The sequence below is a fragment of the Microtus ochrogaster genome, linkage group LG3 (assembly GCF_000317375.1).
Source record: "Microtus ochrogaster isolate Prairie Vole_2 linkage group LG3, MicOch1.0, whole genome shotgun sequence".
NCBI lineage: Eukaryota > Metazoa > Chordata > Mammalia > Rodentia > Cricetidae > Microtus > Microtus ochrogaster.
Genome location: NC_022029.1, coordinates 26,446,340 through 26,464,356, shown reverse-complemented (window position 1 = coordinate 26,464,356; position 18,017 = coordinate 26,446,340). Strand labels below are relative to the sequence as shown.

Below are 18,017 nucleotides of genomic sequence, written 5' to 3'. Positions count from 1 at the left end.
CGCAAGTACACACATGCATGTACACATGAACAAGTACACACATGCATATACACATGCGCAAGTACACACATGCATGTACACATGTACCTCCACACACAGACACATAGAGAGAGAGGGAGAATCTTCAAGCCCTCACTCACACTGCTGAACCAGTCCTTTCCTGTATCATTTTTAAGCCATAGCTGTATCCATGACTTGACAGTACCCTCCTTATCACAAACCTGAGAAACCAGAGTTTGAGGGCAGAGTGTGACTCAGTGGGAGCAGGCTCAAGGCCTTGGGCTCTTCCCCAGCAGCACGTGTATGCGCTCGTGCACACACACACACACACATGCACACACACACTGCGCTAGGAGCCTGATAACTGCTGTTGTTTCAGGGGACAGTCACGTAGTCACCCTTTATACATGATGGCCCAACTGTGTGTCTCCACGTCACCAACATGTCCAAGCATATTTCCTGCCCTGACACCAAATGAGAAGACTACAATCTAGCACATTTGTTCATTTCTAGGACATTTCAAAACCATCAAAGTGAGAATAAACTAGAACACCATTCTAGATATATGGCCTTTGTCCTAAACCTGGAGTTGGAATGCTGGTCACATGACATATCTACGGGCTAGCTGGTATTAGAACACTGGTCACATGATGTGTCTATGGGCTAGCTGGTGTTAGAACACTGGTCACATGACATGTCTCCGGGCTAGCTGGCATTAAAGCAGCCACTACAGCTCTCTTCTGCTCTGTGACATGATGCTAGCTGATTTTCTGGTCCTGTTGTGGTACGCTGAAGTAGGAGAGGAGCTGGAAATGAAGAGGTGAAGCAGAGACTGTTGCTTTTTACTCCAAGTTCTTGATACAGGCTGTGTGGAAAAATGAGCAACCGGAGACCCAAACCCACAAGGAGATCTTCTGCCTTTACCAGCTATTGTGAACAGTGTGAACACCCAGCCTTGTCTCTAGTAAAATTATAGCAGCAGTACAGGGCCTAGGAATCTGGGGTTTGGGTCACTCAGATTTCCAGCAACACCGGGGCTCTTATCCCTCTCTGAAAGAAGCCACACTGTGGAATTTTCTGCCACTCAAGATCAAAGGAGGCAGATATTTCTGGTACTACTAACTGGAGAATTCCAGAGTGATGGAGTTCTGCTTTTCCTCGCCTTGTGGATGCTCCTCCGTCACAGCGGCGATACTCCAGTTTGCTCAACGTGGTGATAGTGCTTATGCAGTCTGATCCCCAGGCTGGAATCCCATAATTCTGGGAGGCTGAGTTAAGACTTGAGGAGATAGAGACACAGAGAGACCAAATTCAAAAGAAGAAGGAAGTGAATGGTAGACAGGAAGATACGGAGGTCACTCTGCTAGAAACAAGACATCGGAATTCCAGTGTCATGGTGCTTGTGGATGCCACCAGGCATGCCAAAGAGAGTATTGGTGTCATGTTTCACCTGCAGTGCCTTAAAAGCCCAAAGTGTTCTTGAATGAGAAGTGGCTGTCAGCAAAACTGTGAATGAGGAAGTCAAAGCAGAAGCTCTTATGTCTAATATATGTGTTCCATGTAGCTGGAGACCTGGGTTTTAGTCACTAACACCACACAAAGGTGCCTTCCAGCTCCATGATGGAGAGCCAAGTGTTGAGATCCTTCAGAATTTATTACTCCGGTGGGAAACCCAAGGCCCTTTCAAATTCATCTCCTGGTGCTTTAACTAAAGCGAGCAAGCACCGCCATTGCCATGCTCTCCCAGCAGCCAGTCTGGGCTCTGAGTTCCCAGCTTGTCCACCCCGACCTGTGTACTGAGGCTCAATCCCCTATTGAGTGGGGTTCAGAGTCTGGAAATTAAGTAGCTGACTTAGACCACAGGCAGAAATGACATTCATGGTTTTGAGAAATAGTTTTCTTTAAAAAAAAATAAAGTAAAATTACATTTAGAGTTCATGAGAGAAAGCATGATAAATTTGAAACAAATGACTCTTGGTTATTAAAGACAACTCGCTATATAAGTGTCAACCATCCAGAGGTGCTTAGGGCATTGCCATGCTTAGGACGTGAGGATTCTATTTTCTTGTTTTGTGAGGAAGGTTCTCCCTGGCTGGGTTGGAGCTCACTATGTGAACCAGACTTGCCCCAGACTTGTGGTTATCCCCCTGTCTCAACCTCCTGAGAGCTGAGGTGATATTTTGCCTCGGAAACATGTCAGCAAGTGCTAAGCGAGCTTGAAGCCGTCATGTAAGGCAGCACTGCTCACGCTGTCCTGTTGATTCTCGGGAACCTGAGACTAAACAACAGTATGTAGCCATGGTGGGGTTATGCAGGCGGGATCCAAACTTCCTATGTGAACTGAACTGTGGCCAGCATCCTACTGGTAAGAGACTGGCCTTCCATGGACTTACAGTTCTTCAGGCAAATAAGGAAGCAATGGCCTTGAAAAATTTCTAGGGTAGGTTCAGGAAGACAAGGAGGGTAAAAGCAGGGTGCAGACTAGAAAGGCTAGCATGTGACCCTGAGCTGGCTGGGCATGGGGGTCAGCCTCTACGCACAAAAGGCAGACATGTCATAAAAAATGGCATTTACCCAGATATGTGCTTTACGTTATGAGACATTCAGTGAATATAATATTGCTTATGAATCACTCATTCATTTCATTTCTCTGCAGAATGTCCTCTGGAGATTCAAGTTCTCTCAGCTTAAGGGATCTTCAGACGATGGGAAAACTCGAGTAAAGCTGCTGTTTCAGAATCCAGACACCAAGCAGATCGAGACGAAGGTAAAACTTGTACATTCTATACCCAGAGACAAGTAGAGAAGAGGGGTCAGCTGGTAAAGAGGCATGAGAAGAAAACAAACTCATCCTAAACCTGGAAGTCAACTCAGCACACCTAGGACTAATATTTTTCCACTGAGAGTTTGTGTCCTGAAATGGTGACAGATGACACAAAGTATTTAATTCTATCAAAACCCACACATTGCTTAGTAAATAGTAGCAAGGAATCGGTACTTTAAAATGTTCTAGAAGCCAAAATCTAATAGAAGAGTTTTGCAAACTGCATTGTCTGATGGAATGCCTATAGAAACAATAAAAGAAGTCCCCTATCCCTTTCTTTCTTTTCTCTCTCTCTTATTAAGAATTTTTAAATACAATCTTTTCTCATTTTACATAGCTATCCCTGTTCCCACTTCCTCCCCTCCACCTGCCCCACCCTTCACCATACTCCATCACCATCCAGTCCTCAGAAAGGGTAATGCTTCCCATGGGGAGTCAACGTAGTCTGACCAAGGCCTTCCTTCCCTATATCTAAACTGAGCAAGATATCCCTTCAAAGAGAATGTTCTCCCAGACTCCAGTTCAAGCACTAGGGATAAATCCTGGCCCCACTGCCAGTGGTCCCACAGACTGCTTAAGCCTCCCAACTGTCTCCCACATTCAGAGGGCCTACTTCGGTCTCATGCAGGTTCCCCATCTGTTAGTCCGGAGTCAGTGAGCTCCCACTTGCTCGGGTCAGCTATTTCTGTGGATTTCCCATTATGGTCTGCCCTTCCCCTATAATCAGATTGATCACTGCCTTAATTGTCATCATAGAACCTTCATCCAGTAACTGGTGGAAGCAGATGCAGAGATCTACAGCGGAGCACTGAGCCAAACTCCTGGAGTCCATCACAGAGAGGAAGCAGTGGTGTTATGAGCAAAAGGGTCAAGACCATATTGGGGAAACCCAGAATTGCTTTCTAAGTAGAAGAGAAATTATGCAGAATTGCTTGACGCTTTTATGGATAGAATTGGCCAAGGCTGGTGGGATATATACTTACTGGGTAGTCTGTGGACACTTTCGGATATACAGCCCTGAAGGGAAGTAGGAAGCTGTGGGCTCCTGAGATGGGACATGCAGGCTCTAGGTTCTGAGTGTAGGCAGATGGGCTGTGGAGCCCTGAGGTGAAGGCAGACTATGGAGGTTTGAGGTGATAAGCTGAGGGAGACAGATTGTGGAACCTTGAGTTTGGGAAGGAAGTGTGGAGCCTTGAGCTGGCAGAAGGGTGTGAAACTGTGGGGGTGGGGCAACCTGTGAAGCTCTGGGTCAGGACAGGCTGCAGATTCTTGTGAAGTTAGAAGTTGGGGAGACGAGACTGTCGGCACACTGCGCTGTCTGGAGAGGTTGCATCCTGCCGCTCCACGATGAGCTAAGTTCTGTGGTCCGAGAGGGAATGACTGAGTAGGGGCAGTCAGGTAGAGATCAACTCACAACGCATGCAAGTCAGGATTTCTGCTTCCCCCTGGTCTGTGCGTTGATGGGGCACCCACGGCTGGGAGGGACCTACCTGCCACCCTTCCCCGCATGGGTCCTGTCACTCTCACTTCTCCAGTCTGGGAGTCACAGAGCCCTGAGGATTTGGGCTCAAAATATGCTTAAGGCACTGCTGTTCCCTGGAGCACAAGCTGAAGGAACAGCACGTGCTTGCCTGGTATCTGAGATGCCCCTTAGCAGCGGGTACAGCGTGAGTTAAAGGTGTAATTTCCTATCTTTTACCGTCAGTCAGTCAACTGTAGGTTGGCTTGTTGAGAGAGGGGTGGGTGTATCAGTGTGAGATAAATTTGAATTGGTGTGTAGCGATTTGAAATGAATGCTAACTTCCCTATGGCCTTTAGATTATGTGGATTTCCATCCTAGTGGGTATAAATGAGAAAGATCTAAGGTTTACAGAGGTTATAAAAATGAATACTGGATCAATAATGCTAAAATTTTAAACATTCTGTGAGGCTCTTTTTTAGGAAAAAAAATGAGAAATATATACGCATAAAAATGTTTGGGAGGTGTGTGGATACATCTCAACAAACTCAAGTGCACAAACTTGCAGCCCAACCCTGATGTTTCACAGATCTCAGACTATCAGGGCTTCTCTTGGGACCCAAACAGGGAATAGGCAGAAAAAGGCTGAGGCTTTAACTGAAGTGAAGCAAGAGCCAGGGGCAACTTCTGGGCTTTGGAGGCTTCTGCAGGTACAGACCAGAGCTCACGGGGATGATGCTCACATAGCCCCGCTCAGCTCAGAAATAATTTCCCTAGCTGCATCTCCTAGAGCTTATGAAACAGCAAAACCCTAGGTATTCTTGGAATTAGCACTCAGCCACAATTCATTCTCTCTCTCGTGTAATTCATGTATGTGTGTTTACATAGGTGTGTGTACGTGTGCACATGGGTGTACATACATGTGTATGTTCTGTGTGTAAAGGCCAAAGGTCAATGCTTGATATCTTTCTCAGTTTCTCTCTGCTTTATTTTTTGAGATGAGGACTCTCTGGACAGGAGCTCACTAATCCGGCTAGGCTGGCAGGCAGTGGGCTCTGAGAATCTACCTGTCTCCCCCTGTCCAGTGCTAGGTGGCTCATGCTGGCTCCACACGGTTGCTGAGTGTCTCCATTCAGGTCTTCTTGCTTGCTTAGCACTTTGCCAACTGAGGTGCCTCTCCCACTTCTAAGGCCTTCGTAAGTGACGTATTTACTTTCCCCGGAGGTCCCTTCAACTGACTAGTTATGTGACTTACAGTGAGATTATGAGGAAACACAGCACAGGATAGTGGTTGGAAGAAAAGCCCCACCCCACAGCTAGTTCCTGCTGTGTTGTGACCCTCCATCCTAGCTTTGTTTGGGGGAACATTGGCTATATTTAAATTTCTTATGCTTTCCTCTGCATTTGAGGCTGAGCTTCTCAGAGTAGGTTAGATGGGTTATTCTGCAGCATGAGGTCCCCTGCACGTGTGTTTAATAAGTATGTTTTAAATTAATATATTAACACTGAAAGAAAAAGAAACTTAGTACACAAAGTACTGTCGTTTGTTGGGCTTGGTGGCACATGCCTGTGATCCCAGAGGTTGGGAGGTAGAGATAGGAGGATCATGGGTTGGAAGTCATTTTTGACTATGTACAAATTCAAGGCCACCCTGGAATACACAAGACCCTGGCTCAAGAAAGAGAGAGGCTGGGGGAGGAGAACAGAGGAGGAGGAGAAGGAGGCGGGAAATGAAAGGGAGGGTTACCAAATAGACTCAGAGTTTTACAGGTTTCCCAGGAGGAAACACTTCCCATGATGCAAATGAAAGCCTTTCTCCACTGCAGCCAGTGAGCTCATCTTACTCTTAATATCCCCATCTGTATCCCTGCAACAAAGCACAGTTTAATGAAGAATAATTTTGTCTTTGGGAGAAACAATCGCGCTTAATTTTCACCCTCTAAGAGCGATTCCTGTATCATCAGGAAGTCAGTGAAGCCTATCAGATGCAGTGAGGAGGACCGGGCATAGGCAACTCTGAGCTGAGAGCAGCAGGCAGCAGGCAGCAGACAGAACTGCCGTTCTGCCTTCCAGCAGATCCCAATGCCAGGCATGCGCTGATGCTGTTGCTGAGTTAGTCAAACTGAAAAACCCTTCCGGGAAGCCAGAAGGAGCAAAGAGGGGCGGACGACCCAACCGAACCATGGACAGGTTGGAACATAGTCCATGAGCTGGAATCAGGAAGAGCTGAATGTGCCGTCTGCAGCAGGATGAGTTGAGACGTCTATGGTCTTAGCGTAGAGACTCTGAGATCCAGTGCCCCTTGGGTACAGCGCCCAGTCCCCAGTGTTCCTCGGAGTCCTTTGATCATGTGGTCCCACTCTGGCTTGCTCACACAGCTTCGCCATCCACCACACAATATCATGTGGCTTCCTATAGCTTTGTTTTGTTTTGAGTACACCCTGTCTGTAGTGGAATTAGAGTCACTGCATCCTGTCTGTCCATGGAATTAGAATGATCATATTAACAGAAACACGTAGCTAAATGTGATCTCTAAGCAAGTGTGCAAGTCTTCTTCCACTAGGAAGACACCGGAAGAGGTGACAGGATACGTTTGCCTCATCTAAGAAGTCACCAGATGGGGGTTTCGGGGGCACACTATGGATGTTCATAGCTCAAGCTAACTGAACAAGTGGCTCCTGCAGCAAGGTAGCAAGCAGCTGCGGAGCCTGTTCCCAAAGCAATCCATGAGTCTTTTGCCCATGAACTATAAGGAGGAAGGAAAAAGGCCAAATCAGGAAAAGCTTGGCATAATTAGACACTAGGAAGAGGTTTGAGATGCTTTTCTAAAGTGAGGCACCAGAGGACACCAGGTATGTGCCAGCATGGAGCTGGATTTGAGGACTGCTTGGTTCACAGTCCTGGGAGCTTCACGTCCTAGGTCCAGTCAAATCTGGCCTCTGGTATCTGAGGCTTCCTGGTTCACAAATACCACCTTCTCTGTGCCCTTAGCGGAAGGTTTTTTTAAACAAGAACAAAAATCCCATCATGTGGTCCCCATCCATGTGACCCCCACCATCTCCTACATGTTCGTCTATCACAGCGGTCTAGGTTGTGACATGAACTGGAGGTGAGCACAGAATCTCAGATGAGCGCTGTTTTCTTCTGCCTGTCTTCCCTACTCAGCAAGGCATGGCCAAGTGGGATTCTCATCGCCGTGCCTGATGGATAAGGAAGATGGAGAAACAAGCCGACTGATGGCCCACTAGAGACTACAAGGCTTCTTTTTGGTCATGCCATTCAGAGCTAGTTGACATCCTGCTGAAAATCACAACTGGAGCCAAGGTCCAGAGGCCTTGAACACACACACACACACACACACACACACACACACACACACACACACGCCCGGTTCTTGACATGGACATCGTTTTCCAAGGTAGAAGCCTATGCTGTGGGCAAGCATAGGGTGAGCTCGTAACCATCACCTTCAGTTAAACTCTGTAGGACACACATACAGTGTGCGTCAGGGCCAGCACACCCCATCCTTTGGAAATGATTCTTTTTTTAAAATCAAAAATGAGCTATGAGCTTTTTGGAGGTAATGATAAATCATGCTGTCTGTTTAAAATTTAATTTTTAATCAAAATTTAAAGATTTTACTAGTGACAAGGAAAAGCTACCCAGCTAGATTATCAGAAATCTCTGAGAGTTCCCTTAGTCATATTCTTGTGTCCAGGGTCTCTTCTATAGGACAGATAGCACTCTCTGTGTACCAGTCCGGTTTGGGGAGAGGCAGAGAACCCCCATCACTGGAAGTGAGTGTAAGCTGAAGCATCACAGAGATGAGGCTCCACCTGGAAATAGGCACTATCTAGAAAGCTAATTGAGTTCCTGGGAACTTTATCAAAGGATTGATCTCCACATACAAAGACCACCCTGTCCCCATGGACAAACAACACATGCGTGTGTTGGACACCCAGAAGCGTGGCTGGCCTTGCTGCACCTGCAGGCATGTGCTGTAGACTCACTTTATCTGTATCCAAGGAAACCGCCTAGATTATACCTTCTACTCCACGTCCACTTTATTAACCGTTTTTCTTCTAATTATAGTTTATTAAATAACAGATTGTACAAGCAGAGACAGCTGGACCCAATTTCCATCCCTGTGTTGGAATGCCAGTGTGCTCTCATTGATCGCTGGCCCTGGAGATGAGTGAGGGCTGAAGATTTGGGATCAGAGAAGCCTCGTCCATGTTAGTGGTAGAACGAAAAGTCAACCTGAGCACTATGTTTTTAAAGGAGAAACAGATGCATATGTGCTGGTATGCCTTCCTCCCCCCAAAAAAGGCGGGGGGTGGAGGTTATCACCCTGCTGTCCTCACTAGAATAGGAAAGAAAGATAGGGGGCTGTACCGGGCAGCCTTACAGAGGTTAATGATGTACCAGGGGCAAAGGACATACTGGGGCGTGAGCAAGTGCTTATTTCTTGCATTTGTAAACTATTTGAACTTCCCAATAACCCGAAGGTATCTTTCCAGTGCATCTTTATCAATATTTTACCCTTCAACATTAAATTAAAAATGAGAGAAGTTCTATACTGTCCTTCAAGATATTGACCTTGGTCGAATAAAATGGGCAAGAGTTATTTATCTTTGTCAGAACTTGGAAATTTCCAAATAAAATATTTACCAGCACAGAAAAAAAAAATTGTGAAACTGCGGGCACTCTTCCTCCCCCCGGCCTTCGCGCTCTCAGTATGTGTCTGAGTTATTCTGGATCCCCTGCGAACTGCAAAAACTGAATTAGTTAAAAACAGCCTTGCCAACGGTTGTCATTCATCTTAAAATGTATGGAAACAGCAAAAGTGATGGAGCTAGGGTCATTGGTAGAAGTCAGTTTGTTTGACTGTTTAACATCCTGCCATGGTCGATAAAATACATTAATTTGTAATTCTATTATTAGCTAACGGAGAAAGATTAAGAATGTGAGCCAGAGGGGCTGGAGAGATGGCTTGGTGGTTAAAAACACATACTGCTCTTGTAGAGGACCCAAGTTCAATTTACAGAACCCATGCCCTGTAGCTTGCAATGCCTATAACTCAACCCTCTAGGGAATCCGTTTCCCTGTTTGGGCCACCAAAGGTATCTGTAGCCACATGTACATACCCCAGCATAAACATACAACAATACACATAATTAAAAATAAACATCCTTTTAGAAAAGGATGTGACCAGGGAAAGTCTAAAAGACATAGATTACAGAGCCAACATTGAAGGTGACAGCAAATATTTTAAAACCAGGTGTTAGGATTCCTGACAAACGAACGCTTGGTTTTAAAATATTTGTGATAGTTTGAATCTATGCCCATATATGTGAGTGCTTAGTCACCAAGGATTGAACTATTTGAAAGGATTAGAAGGATTAAGCGGTGTGACCTTGTTGGAGTAAATATGGCCTTGTTGAAGGAAGCATTGAGTTTGAGGTTTCAAAAACCCATGCCAGGCCCAGTCTGTGGATCAGGATGTAAAACTCCCAACTACTTCTCCAGCACCATGCATGCATCCTCCTATGTTCCCTGCCATGATGATAATCAACTAAGCTTTTGAAACAGTAAGAAAGCCTCTAATTAAATACCTTCTTTTATAAGATTTCTCATGGCCATAATGTCATCTCAAGCAACAGAACACCAATGAGGACAAATATGAGCTTGGGAGAAGAAATGACAGGCTATTTCCAGGAGTCATGTTTTAAAATATCCCCTACTCAGTGGCTCCCAGAAGCCACAAAGAGGTACCTGTTTGAGATGAGTCTGAAACATCCCCCACATGTGTTGGATCTCTTGGGCCCACAACTGGTGGTGCTGATTTTAGAGGTTGTATAGACCAGTACAGAGTCTAGTTAGCAGACCTGAGCTGCTTGGAGTAGGACTTGAAGGTTATATATCTGCTTCTGGTTCTGGCTGAGATCTCTGTTTTCTGATCTTTCAAGATCTGAGGAGCCACCACAGCTCCACACACTCCTGCCACTATGAGCTGCTTCCTCCTGGGGCCTAACACAATGGACTGCAACCTCCTGAAATCTAGAACCAAAGTAAAATCCCCTCCCTTAAGTTCCTTCTGGAAGATAGCCTGCGACAGTGATGAGAAGTAACTAATTTAAAACTGAAACCTTTGTATCTGCGTTTCCTCCTATGTATGCATACAAGTATTCCTATAACAACTTTATGATAAACTTAAATTTATTTTGTTTAAGGGAAGCACTTTATGACTCCTTATTGTCATATCTGAATTGCCAATATCACCATTCTTCTACTCTCTAGTCACCATTACATAATGAGAAGAGTCACCGTGGTACCAGGATAGTTGATCTGATAACAGATGGTTCCTACATGACTAGCAGCAGGCAGTGTAGCCAGTGTGTAGACACTAGAGAGAGGGATGTCTCACATCCCAGGTAGGACAGAGGAAGCAGTGTATGGCTCCATCCAGCTACACAGATCAGTGGGCAACTTAGAACTTACCAATTGTTGACCTCTGGAAATCTCCAGTACTTTTATATTGCAGTGAACCACATGCAGCTAAGACTCAGAACGTAAAACCAAAGACAGTCTACCCAAGCTGAGGCAAGTAAATTCCAAACGCAGTGAGAAGAGGAGACTCATTCAAGGAGAGTGGTTTGTTCTTACACTCTCTATTAGTTCCTCCAGCTCCAGTCTGTGCCTTGAGCTGATCTTCCCTTCTTTTCCCGCTCCTTCCTCCCACTCTGTGTGTCTCTGTCTCTCTGTGTCTCTGTCTCTGTGTGTATCTCTGTCTCTCTGTCTCTGACTCTCTGTGTCTCTGTTTCTCTGTCTGTGTGTGTATCTCTCTGTACATCTCTGTCTCTCTGTCCCTGTCTCTGTATCTGTCTCTATCTTCTATCTATCTATCTATCTATCTATCTATCTATCTATCTATCTATCTATCTTCTATCTATCTTCTCTCTATCTTCTATCTATCTATCTATCTATCTATCTATCTATCTATCTATCTATCTATCTTCCACTGGTTACCTCATCATTTCTGGAGTACACCCCTTTCAGTGCAGTCCTGGTGCCTTTGGGGGTCTCTCAGCTGGGTTGTGTCAACAACACCAACCCCATCCCTGTGCATATCTGCCCTCTCCAAGTTGACTTCCTTCCTTTCTAGGTCTTGCTCATGCCCTCATCGTTTCTCGTGGACACTTGGCCTTTCCTGAAGGGAATTCCTATCCTTAAGCCTTCCCTTCTGTCTCCAGTGTCCTTGCCCTACAGACACGGTTCTGTCTTTCTCCTAAACACCCTCCATCCACGGCTTCCTGTGCTTCCTGGAGGGTTGTCCTTAGAGTGGTGTTTGTGGTTCTGTGCTATGAGCTTAGGGACATCCCAGTACCTACTCAGCACGTTTTCTCCCTGATGCTACCCGTACACAGACCCACAGTTACCACCTGCTTTTGGTCCTTAGTTCCTGTCTTTTTCTGGAATGCCTCCATCCATACCCTTGCCCAAATGCAGAATTGTTTGTTCAAGGATTGATACGCATGGGAACGTACCATCAAAATCACCTCCTCCATTCCTCCATTCCTCGGCACCTTTGCAGGGTTACTGGCCCTGTTCCCTATTCCTCCCATTTGATGGCATCTGAGTGTCCCTTCAACAGCACATCCTCAGGGTATTTCCAGGACAGAGACGCCAGAGAGTGAGGAGGTTGAGTAAAGCTGAAACTCTGCCCTGGAGACACTCGAAGGAGTCCTGGCGATGCAGGGTTGCTTGTGGTATCTCCCATTTTCGGACAGCTTGTAATGTTGACACTACAGTGCCAAATTCTTAAAACTCTATCAGGGACAGCACAGAAGCCCATGGGGCTTCTTGGATCCCTGACACAAGCGACATTTCTGCAACTAATTGCCCCTGTCACTTTGGAAGATTGCTTTAAAACTCCATTTCCTCATTTGAAAACTGGAAATGGTAGGCTCCGACTTTTATCTCATTTTACATTGTAGCTTTGAGGCTGATTATTTTATTATGCTGATAAGGAAATAATATCCATGTCATACTGATGTTGCTCTAGTGACAGTCCTCTGTTCTCTGTCATCTTAGTTAATCACACAGGGATGCTGAGGATGGTGTGGGGTCACGGTTTCACTGACAGGGATAACAGTCTCCTGGCTGCCCAGCTCAGCCGTGGGCTATATTTAGTCAGAACCACACCAGAGTCATTGAGCAAATTTTCAGACAATGTGGTAAGTCATTTATATTTTAAAGACAATCATGGTAAGATTCTTGACACCAGAGCAAGAAACCAAAGTCAGAAATGTTGGGAGCCACTGACAGTGTCCCACTGCGTGCCTGCACAGCCAGCCAATGGAGGAATCAGAGTCTGAATTCCAAGGTGACATCTCTGTGTCAGAGACATTAGCCATCAACTCAGCTCCAGCCTGTCCTGGCACAGGTAAGCAGGCACAAGTCATCAGTTAGGGCTTCTTTTCAGATTCGGCTTCCTCACCTTGGAAACCGAACACTACTGAAGAGTGGGCTCCTCTGGCAACGAGCTATGGTTAAATGCAGAAGTGCCTTTATTTAAAACAGTATAATACATCACACGCCACCAAGAATCAGGAGGTTTTAGTCTAATCTTGGCTTCTCATGGCTGCATTGCACTGGTGGTCAGTGGTCATCTGGAGGCCCCATTCTTTTTTTTTTAATATTTTTTTTATTAAGAAAGAAAAAAAAATTTTCCGCCTCCTCCCAGCCTCCCACTCCTCCCACTCTCCCCCCTCCCAACCTCCCCCCCTCCTAACCTGCCCCCCTCCTCCCCCCCTCCCTCTCGAGTCTGAAGAGCAGTCAGGGTTCCCTGCCCTGTGGAAAGTCCGAAGTCCTCCCCCCTCCATCCTGGTCTAGGAAGGTGAACATCCAAACTGGCTAGGCCCCTACAAAGCCAGAACAAGAAGTAGGATCAAAACCCAGTGCCATTGTCCTTGGCTTCTCAGCAGCCCTCATTGTCCGCCATATTCAGAGAGTCCGGGTTTATCCCCTGCTTTTCGATTCACAGTCCAGCTGGCATTGGTGAGCTCCCAATAGATCAGCCCCACTGTCTCCATGGGTGGTTGTACCCCTCTTGGTCCTGACTTCCTTGCTCATCTTCTCTGGAGGCCCCCATTCTTACAATGTTAAGTATGTTTGAAAAGTACATATGTTACTCCTGGAGAAGACAGCCTCGCTGATGTGGGAAGGGGCAACAACAGTCTATAGTTACAGATATTATCTGGCTTTCCCTGCTTTTCTCCAAACTTGTTTTTTTTTAAAAAAAAAAAAGAAGTATCTTTATCATATATACCTTAGGCTTGTCAGACAAATTTGGAGGAGGTTGCTATATCCCTGCTGTCCGACTTCCTATTCAAGTGTACAGATTCTCTTCCTCTGCAGGTAGAAGGTGGCAGCCCGCCACCACCTGTGACACAGTTTGAGGGCCAGCAGGGAGAGGCAGTCACAGAGATAGCACGGGGATCACCCTGATGTCATATTCAACAGAAGCCAAACACGGCTTTGGCTAACAACACTACAAAGGTGCAATTCGGGATGGCCCTGCTGGCAGCATCTGCTTAGGATCTAAGCAGAGGGGCGGGTATCATGATTGGCCCTTGGCTGAACCAAGGGTGTTCTGTGAAATGTTCAGATTCTGTATTTGGATCAACACTGACTCCCGTTCCAGAAGCTTACACTTGATTCCTGGATAGGAACGCTCTTGACTGAGATTTCGCATGGAGCCACTCTCTTGTGATAGCCTTCTCAAAATCTTTTGATGTGGCTTCAATTTACCATGCCAGAAAAATACCAAGTCTGCTTTGGGATCTGTGTCTCAATGCCAGTGGCCATCTGGCTGCTGCTTCCAGTGTGCCGTGGTGTTATTGAGTAAATTGTAGGAATTTGTAAAGCAATTTTCAGCTCCCATACATAAAGCCCAGCTGCTAGTGCGCACATGCTGTGGGCTTTGTGGCTCCGTCCTTCTCCTTGTCCCCTTGAGAAGGTGATAACTACCAGGAGGCAGGCACAGACTGAAGCCAAGTTTTGCTAAGCTTGCAAGAATCTTGTGTTTGCTCTAGACTATTACTTGGTCTTTCTTCTGGCGAAAAATCACAACAAATAAAAAATCCTGACCACCATCTCATGGTGTGTGGAGAACAGGTGGATCCTGCATGGTTGGCGTCGGGCAAAGGAACTTGGTAACTCATGGATCCTGCAACACTCAGAATGGCGGCACCGTGCAGCAAGTACAGGGCTTCACAGTGAAACAACTTTAGCAATATAAAGGGAACCCTAAGCATCTTGTTAATTACTCAGACAAAAAAAAAAAAGAGATCAAAGTAACATATTGTTTCGTGCAGGTAAAATCAAAGTTAAGCTTCACCTGCATGCAAAGGAGGCTCTTACATTGGCAGACAGAAAAGAGAACCTTTTGGTCACAGGTATAATGAGTGAAGGACAGCTTTCAAGTATAAGGGACCCCATCCCCATGTCCTTTCTGTCTCTGGCCAGGGATGACACCATGGGATTCGTTTTTCAGCTGGTTCACTCTCTCCATGGGCCAGCAGCCCAACTTCTTGGTTATTTCCATGGGAAATCTCCTTACCTCTTTCTCGCATCACCCTCCCGTTTTTCTCTGGTTGCCTTAGGGTCCTGAGCCCCAGTATAGGAGCAGTTTCTAAAAGGAATGGAAGAGATAACAAGAGCGGCCTTTGGGTGGAGTCTTCTGTAAAGGAAGGTAGAGGATGGTCCCCCCACCCATTTGGAATCCTTGCCTTAGGGAGAGAAGTGCCTGAGTAAAACCCACAGAGGTTCAGTGGCAGCGGAAGGTCTTCAGCACCTGTGGAGAGCATCCATCCTTCCTGTAGGGAAGGGGACTGACTTCCCATCCCAGAGGTCCTGCCTGGTCAGGCTTCAAGGAGCACAACTTGGGGGCTGACAAGCCCGAGTGGGCTGTCCACCTGAAATGAAGAAGCTTAATCTGTGGTGTTGTCTCGGCAGATTAGACTATGATAGAATTTTGCTGAAACTGAATAAATAGGGTATCAGTAGATGAAGTCACCTTAAGGGCATTGTGCTGTTCTTCACCACATTGGACCAATACAGAAGAGATAAAAAAGCATCAATGATGCGTTCAGAACGTCTCCTTTGCCTGTTGGATGGATAGCAGGTTGGGATGTATTTGTATTCCAAGATACTAAGGTTAATTTTCCCAATAACATCATGACATTTGAAGACTGTTCAACTTACGTTGAGCCTTAAAAACTCATTGCCAACTTTGCTGGTTTGGGCTGGGGACTTCATTTGGGGAGGTATGTAAGGAAAGGAAATCCCAGAGAGTAGTGGAAGGCTCGGAGGCTGGAGACTTGCATTTGATCCCGGATATCATGCTAGAGGGAGGGAGTTGGCTCCATAAACTTGTCCTCTGATCTCCATTGGTATTTGAAAGCTTTAAGGTGTAGAAGTAAGACCTAGGAGTTTAAGTTATTTTTCATATGCTCTATGGTGGTGATGTCCACAATCTCCTAAAGAACCCTGGTCTTGAGTATCATTTCTTCCTTTCGTTGGCATGACAACTGGGTGAAGAGGAACCAAGGTCTCTCCAGATGTGTGCTACTCACACAGCAGGGCTCTAGTTGTTCTTCCAAAAATATCCATTACAAATCACACAGGGGAGCGTGCACACATGCAACCAGGGTAAGCAAACAGCTAGCTCCACCACCATGAAACCCTCATCCAGATGTCACTGTTAGCCCTGGCATTTCCAGCTTGTGGTGAAGACAGAAGTCATAACTCTGATCTTCAGGTCTGCCTAAGACTTAGCACAACTAAGAAAGAATTCAAATAGAGGGATTGCATGTCACCCTGTATGGAGATCAGGGAAACACATCCTGCATCATCAGAGTATCAATACAAATGACAGTTTTTAATCTTTTTAAATCTGTGTGGATCCTACTATGCTGCCTTAATTTTAACATTACCTGTTTCAATGTGTATTTGTGCTTATTTGGAGAAAGAGTCTTGGAATGTGCAAAGAGCTGAGTTTGCTAAAATGTTGCCACAGGGGATCTTCCCAGTGACCACAGTCCCATTTCATTTCCCCTCAGGAGCTGGAGTTCCAGGACTTGACAGCCGTCCTCCACTGTATCCACTCCTTCATTGCCGCCAAGGTGGCCTCTTTGGACCCTGGGTTCGTGGACAGCCAGAGTATGGCAAGGAGATACCTGTGCAACAGCTAAAATGAGTCTGGAGAGTGCTACAAGCAATTAAATTATTTTCTTAAGGAACCAATCTTTCCTGCACAATGTTGCAACTTTGTGTGGTTTTATAATGAGCCTATAGTTGTGATACCAATAAAGACATCACTAGTTTCACAGATGGGTCAGACTGTTGAATCTGACAAAGGGATGCAACTCTGACCAGCCGCAGTGGTGATGGGAACTCAGGGTCCTTGGAAAGTGTCCCATCCAGCCTGTCTCAGACAGACAGTGATGTGACGCCACAGTCTACTGCTTGTGTTCGTGAAATACAAATTTTATTTTTGCAAAGAGCCTGATAGAAGAGTGAGAAGCCACCGCTTAGTCTTTCTTAGAAGGAACGGCTTCCCACAGGCAGGTTGGTTACTCTCCCTTTGTCCCAGATGGGACTGGCTTTGGGTTGAGAAAGGCGTAGGGGATGAGGGAATTTGAATTATTTAGTTTTATATTAAATGCTTACATGTTTATTATGTAATTGAATTATATGTCATTTAAATGTGAATTCTATTTTTTCCTAATTAATCAAATACAGCACATGCTTTGGTTTCCTTGTCTTTCATATTGTTTATAACTTCTGATCTGGGACTTTTCTATTTTCTTATTAAAAACAATTTAATGGAGTGATTGAGTTTCCTTTCAGAAATTCAGGCTGTGGCTAGGAAAAGGTGTGACTGTGCTCTCATTTCTCAGGGCTTCTAGAAAAGGGTGCACATAAACCACGAGACTGTAGAGCACAGGAGCCTAGGGAAACACATGGGCCTGTGAGAAGCAGAGTGAAACACCACAGGGGTCTAGTTATCCTTCAGACCTGGAAGCAAGGAAGGTTTCAGCAACCAGCCATAGCCCCCTGACTGCCCTTCACCCATGTTTATCTGACATCTGGGAGGAAGGAAAAAGTTTTCACATATCAAATATAGTATTGCTTTTCTTGCTAAAATTACAACATCCTTACCCAATGTATATCCATCACATAACTAGAATATATGTTATACTTGACACCCTCTGAACACTTTAAGTTCCTTTCAGACACAAGTGGGAGCGGAGTTGTCCTCCCATTCAGCTCTAAAAGTGGTTTTCATGGAGGACCAGACAGCATTGTCTATGTAGAGGTTGATTCTCATGTTTCTACTCAAGCTTCTGTTAGTGTGCATGTCTATAGCAACAATAGTTAAGAGTTCTGTGAACATTCACTTGGGAAAAAGAATGATAAATTCCCTCTCTCCAAATCCTCTTTTGGGACATAATCTCTGAGTTGAATAGATTTTTTTTATTAAAAAAAATCCAAACTCATTCAAAATTAAAAAGTGTTCCGGACTAGAATTGATGAAATGGGGAATATTTTTGATTTTGCTTTTACCAAAAAAATCTCAATATCAAAAATGTACCTTACTGGATACCAGAGAAGCTCCCAGCATTTCCCCAGCAAAGTATATTTTCACATTTGTGTGAACACACAGCT

At 45.4% G+C, this 18,017-nt stretch overlaps 1 protein-coding gene across 1 annotated transcript in view; it reads left to right on the top strand.

Annotated features, from left to right (window-relative positions):
* Sntg2 (syntrophin gamma 2) overlaps positions 1–17,136 on the top strand; it is a 207,359-nt gene extending 190,223 nt beyond the window's left edge. The window contains exons 16-17 of the mRNA XM_005360658.2: positions 2,657–2,767; positions 16,409–17,136. Coding sequence (XP_005360715.1) covers positions 2,657–2,767; positions 16,409–16,540 — 243 coding nt within the window. The 3' untranslated portion in view covers positions 16,541–17,136. The remainder of the gene's footprint in view (positions 1–2,656; positions 2,768–16,408) is intronic.
* The last annotated feature ends 881 nt before the right edge of the window (positions 17,137–18,017 follow it).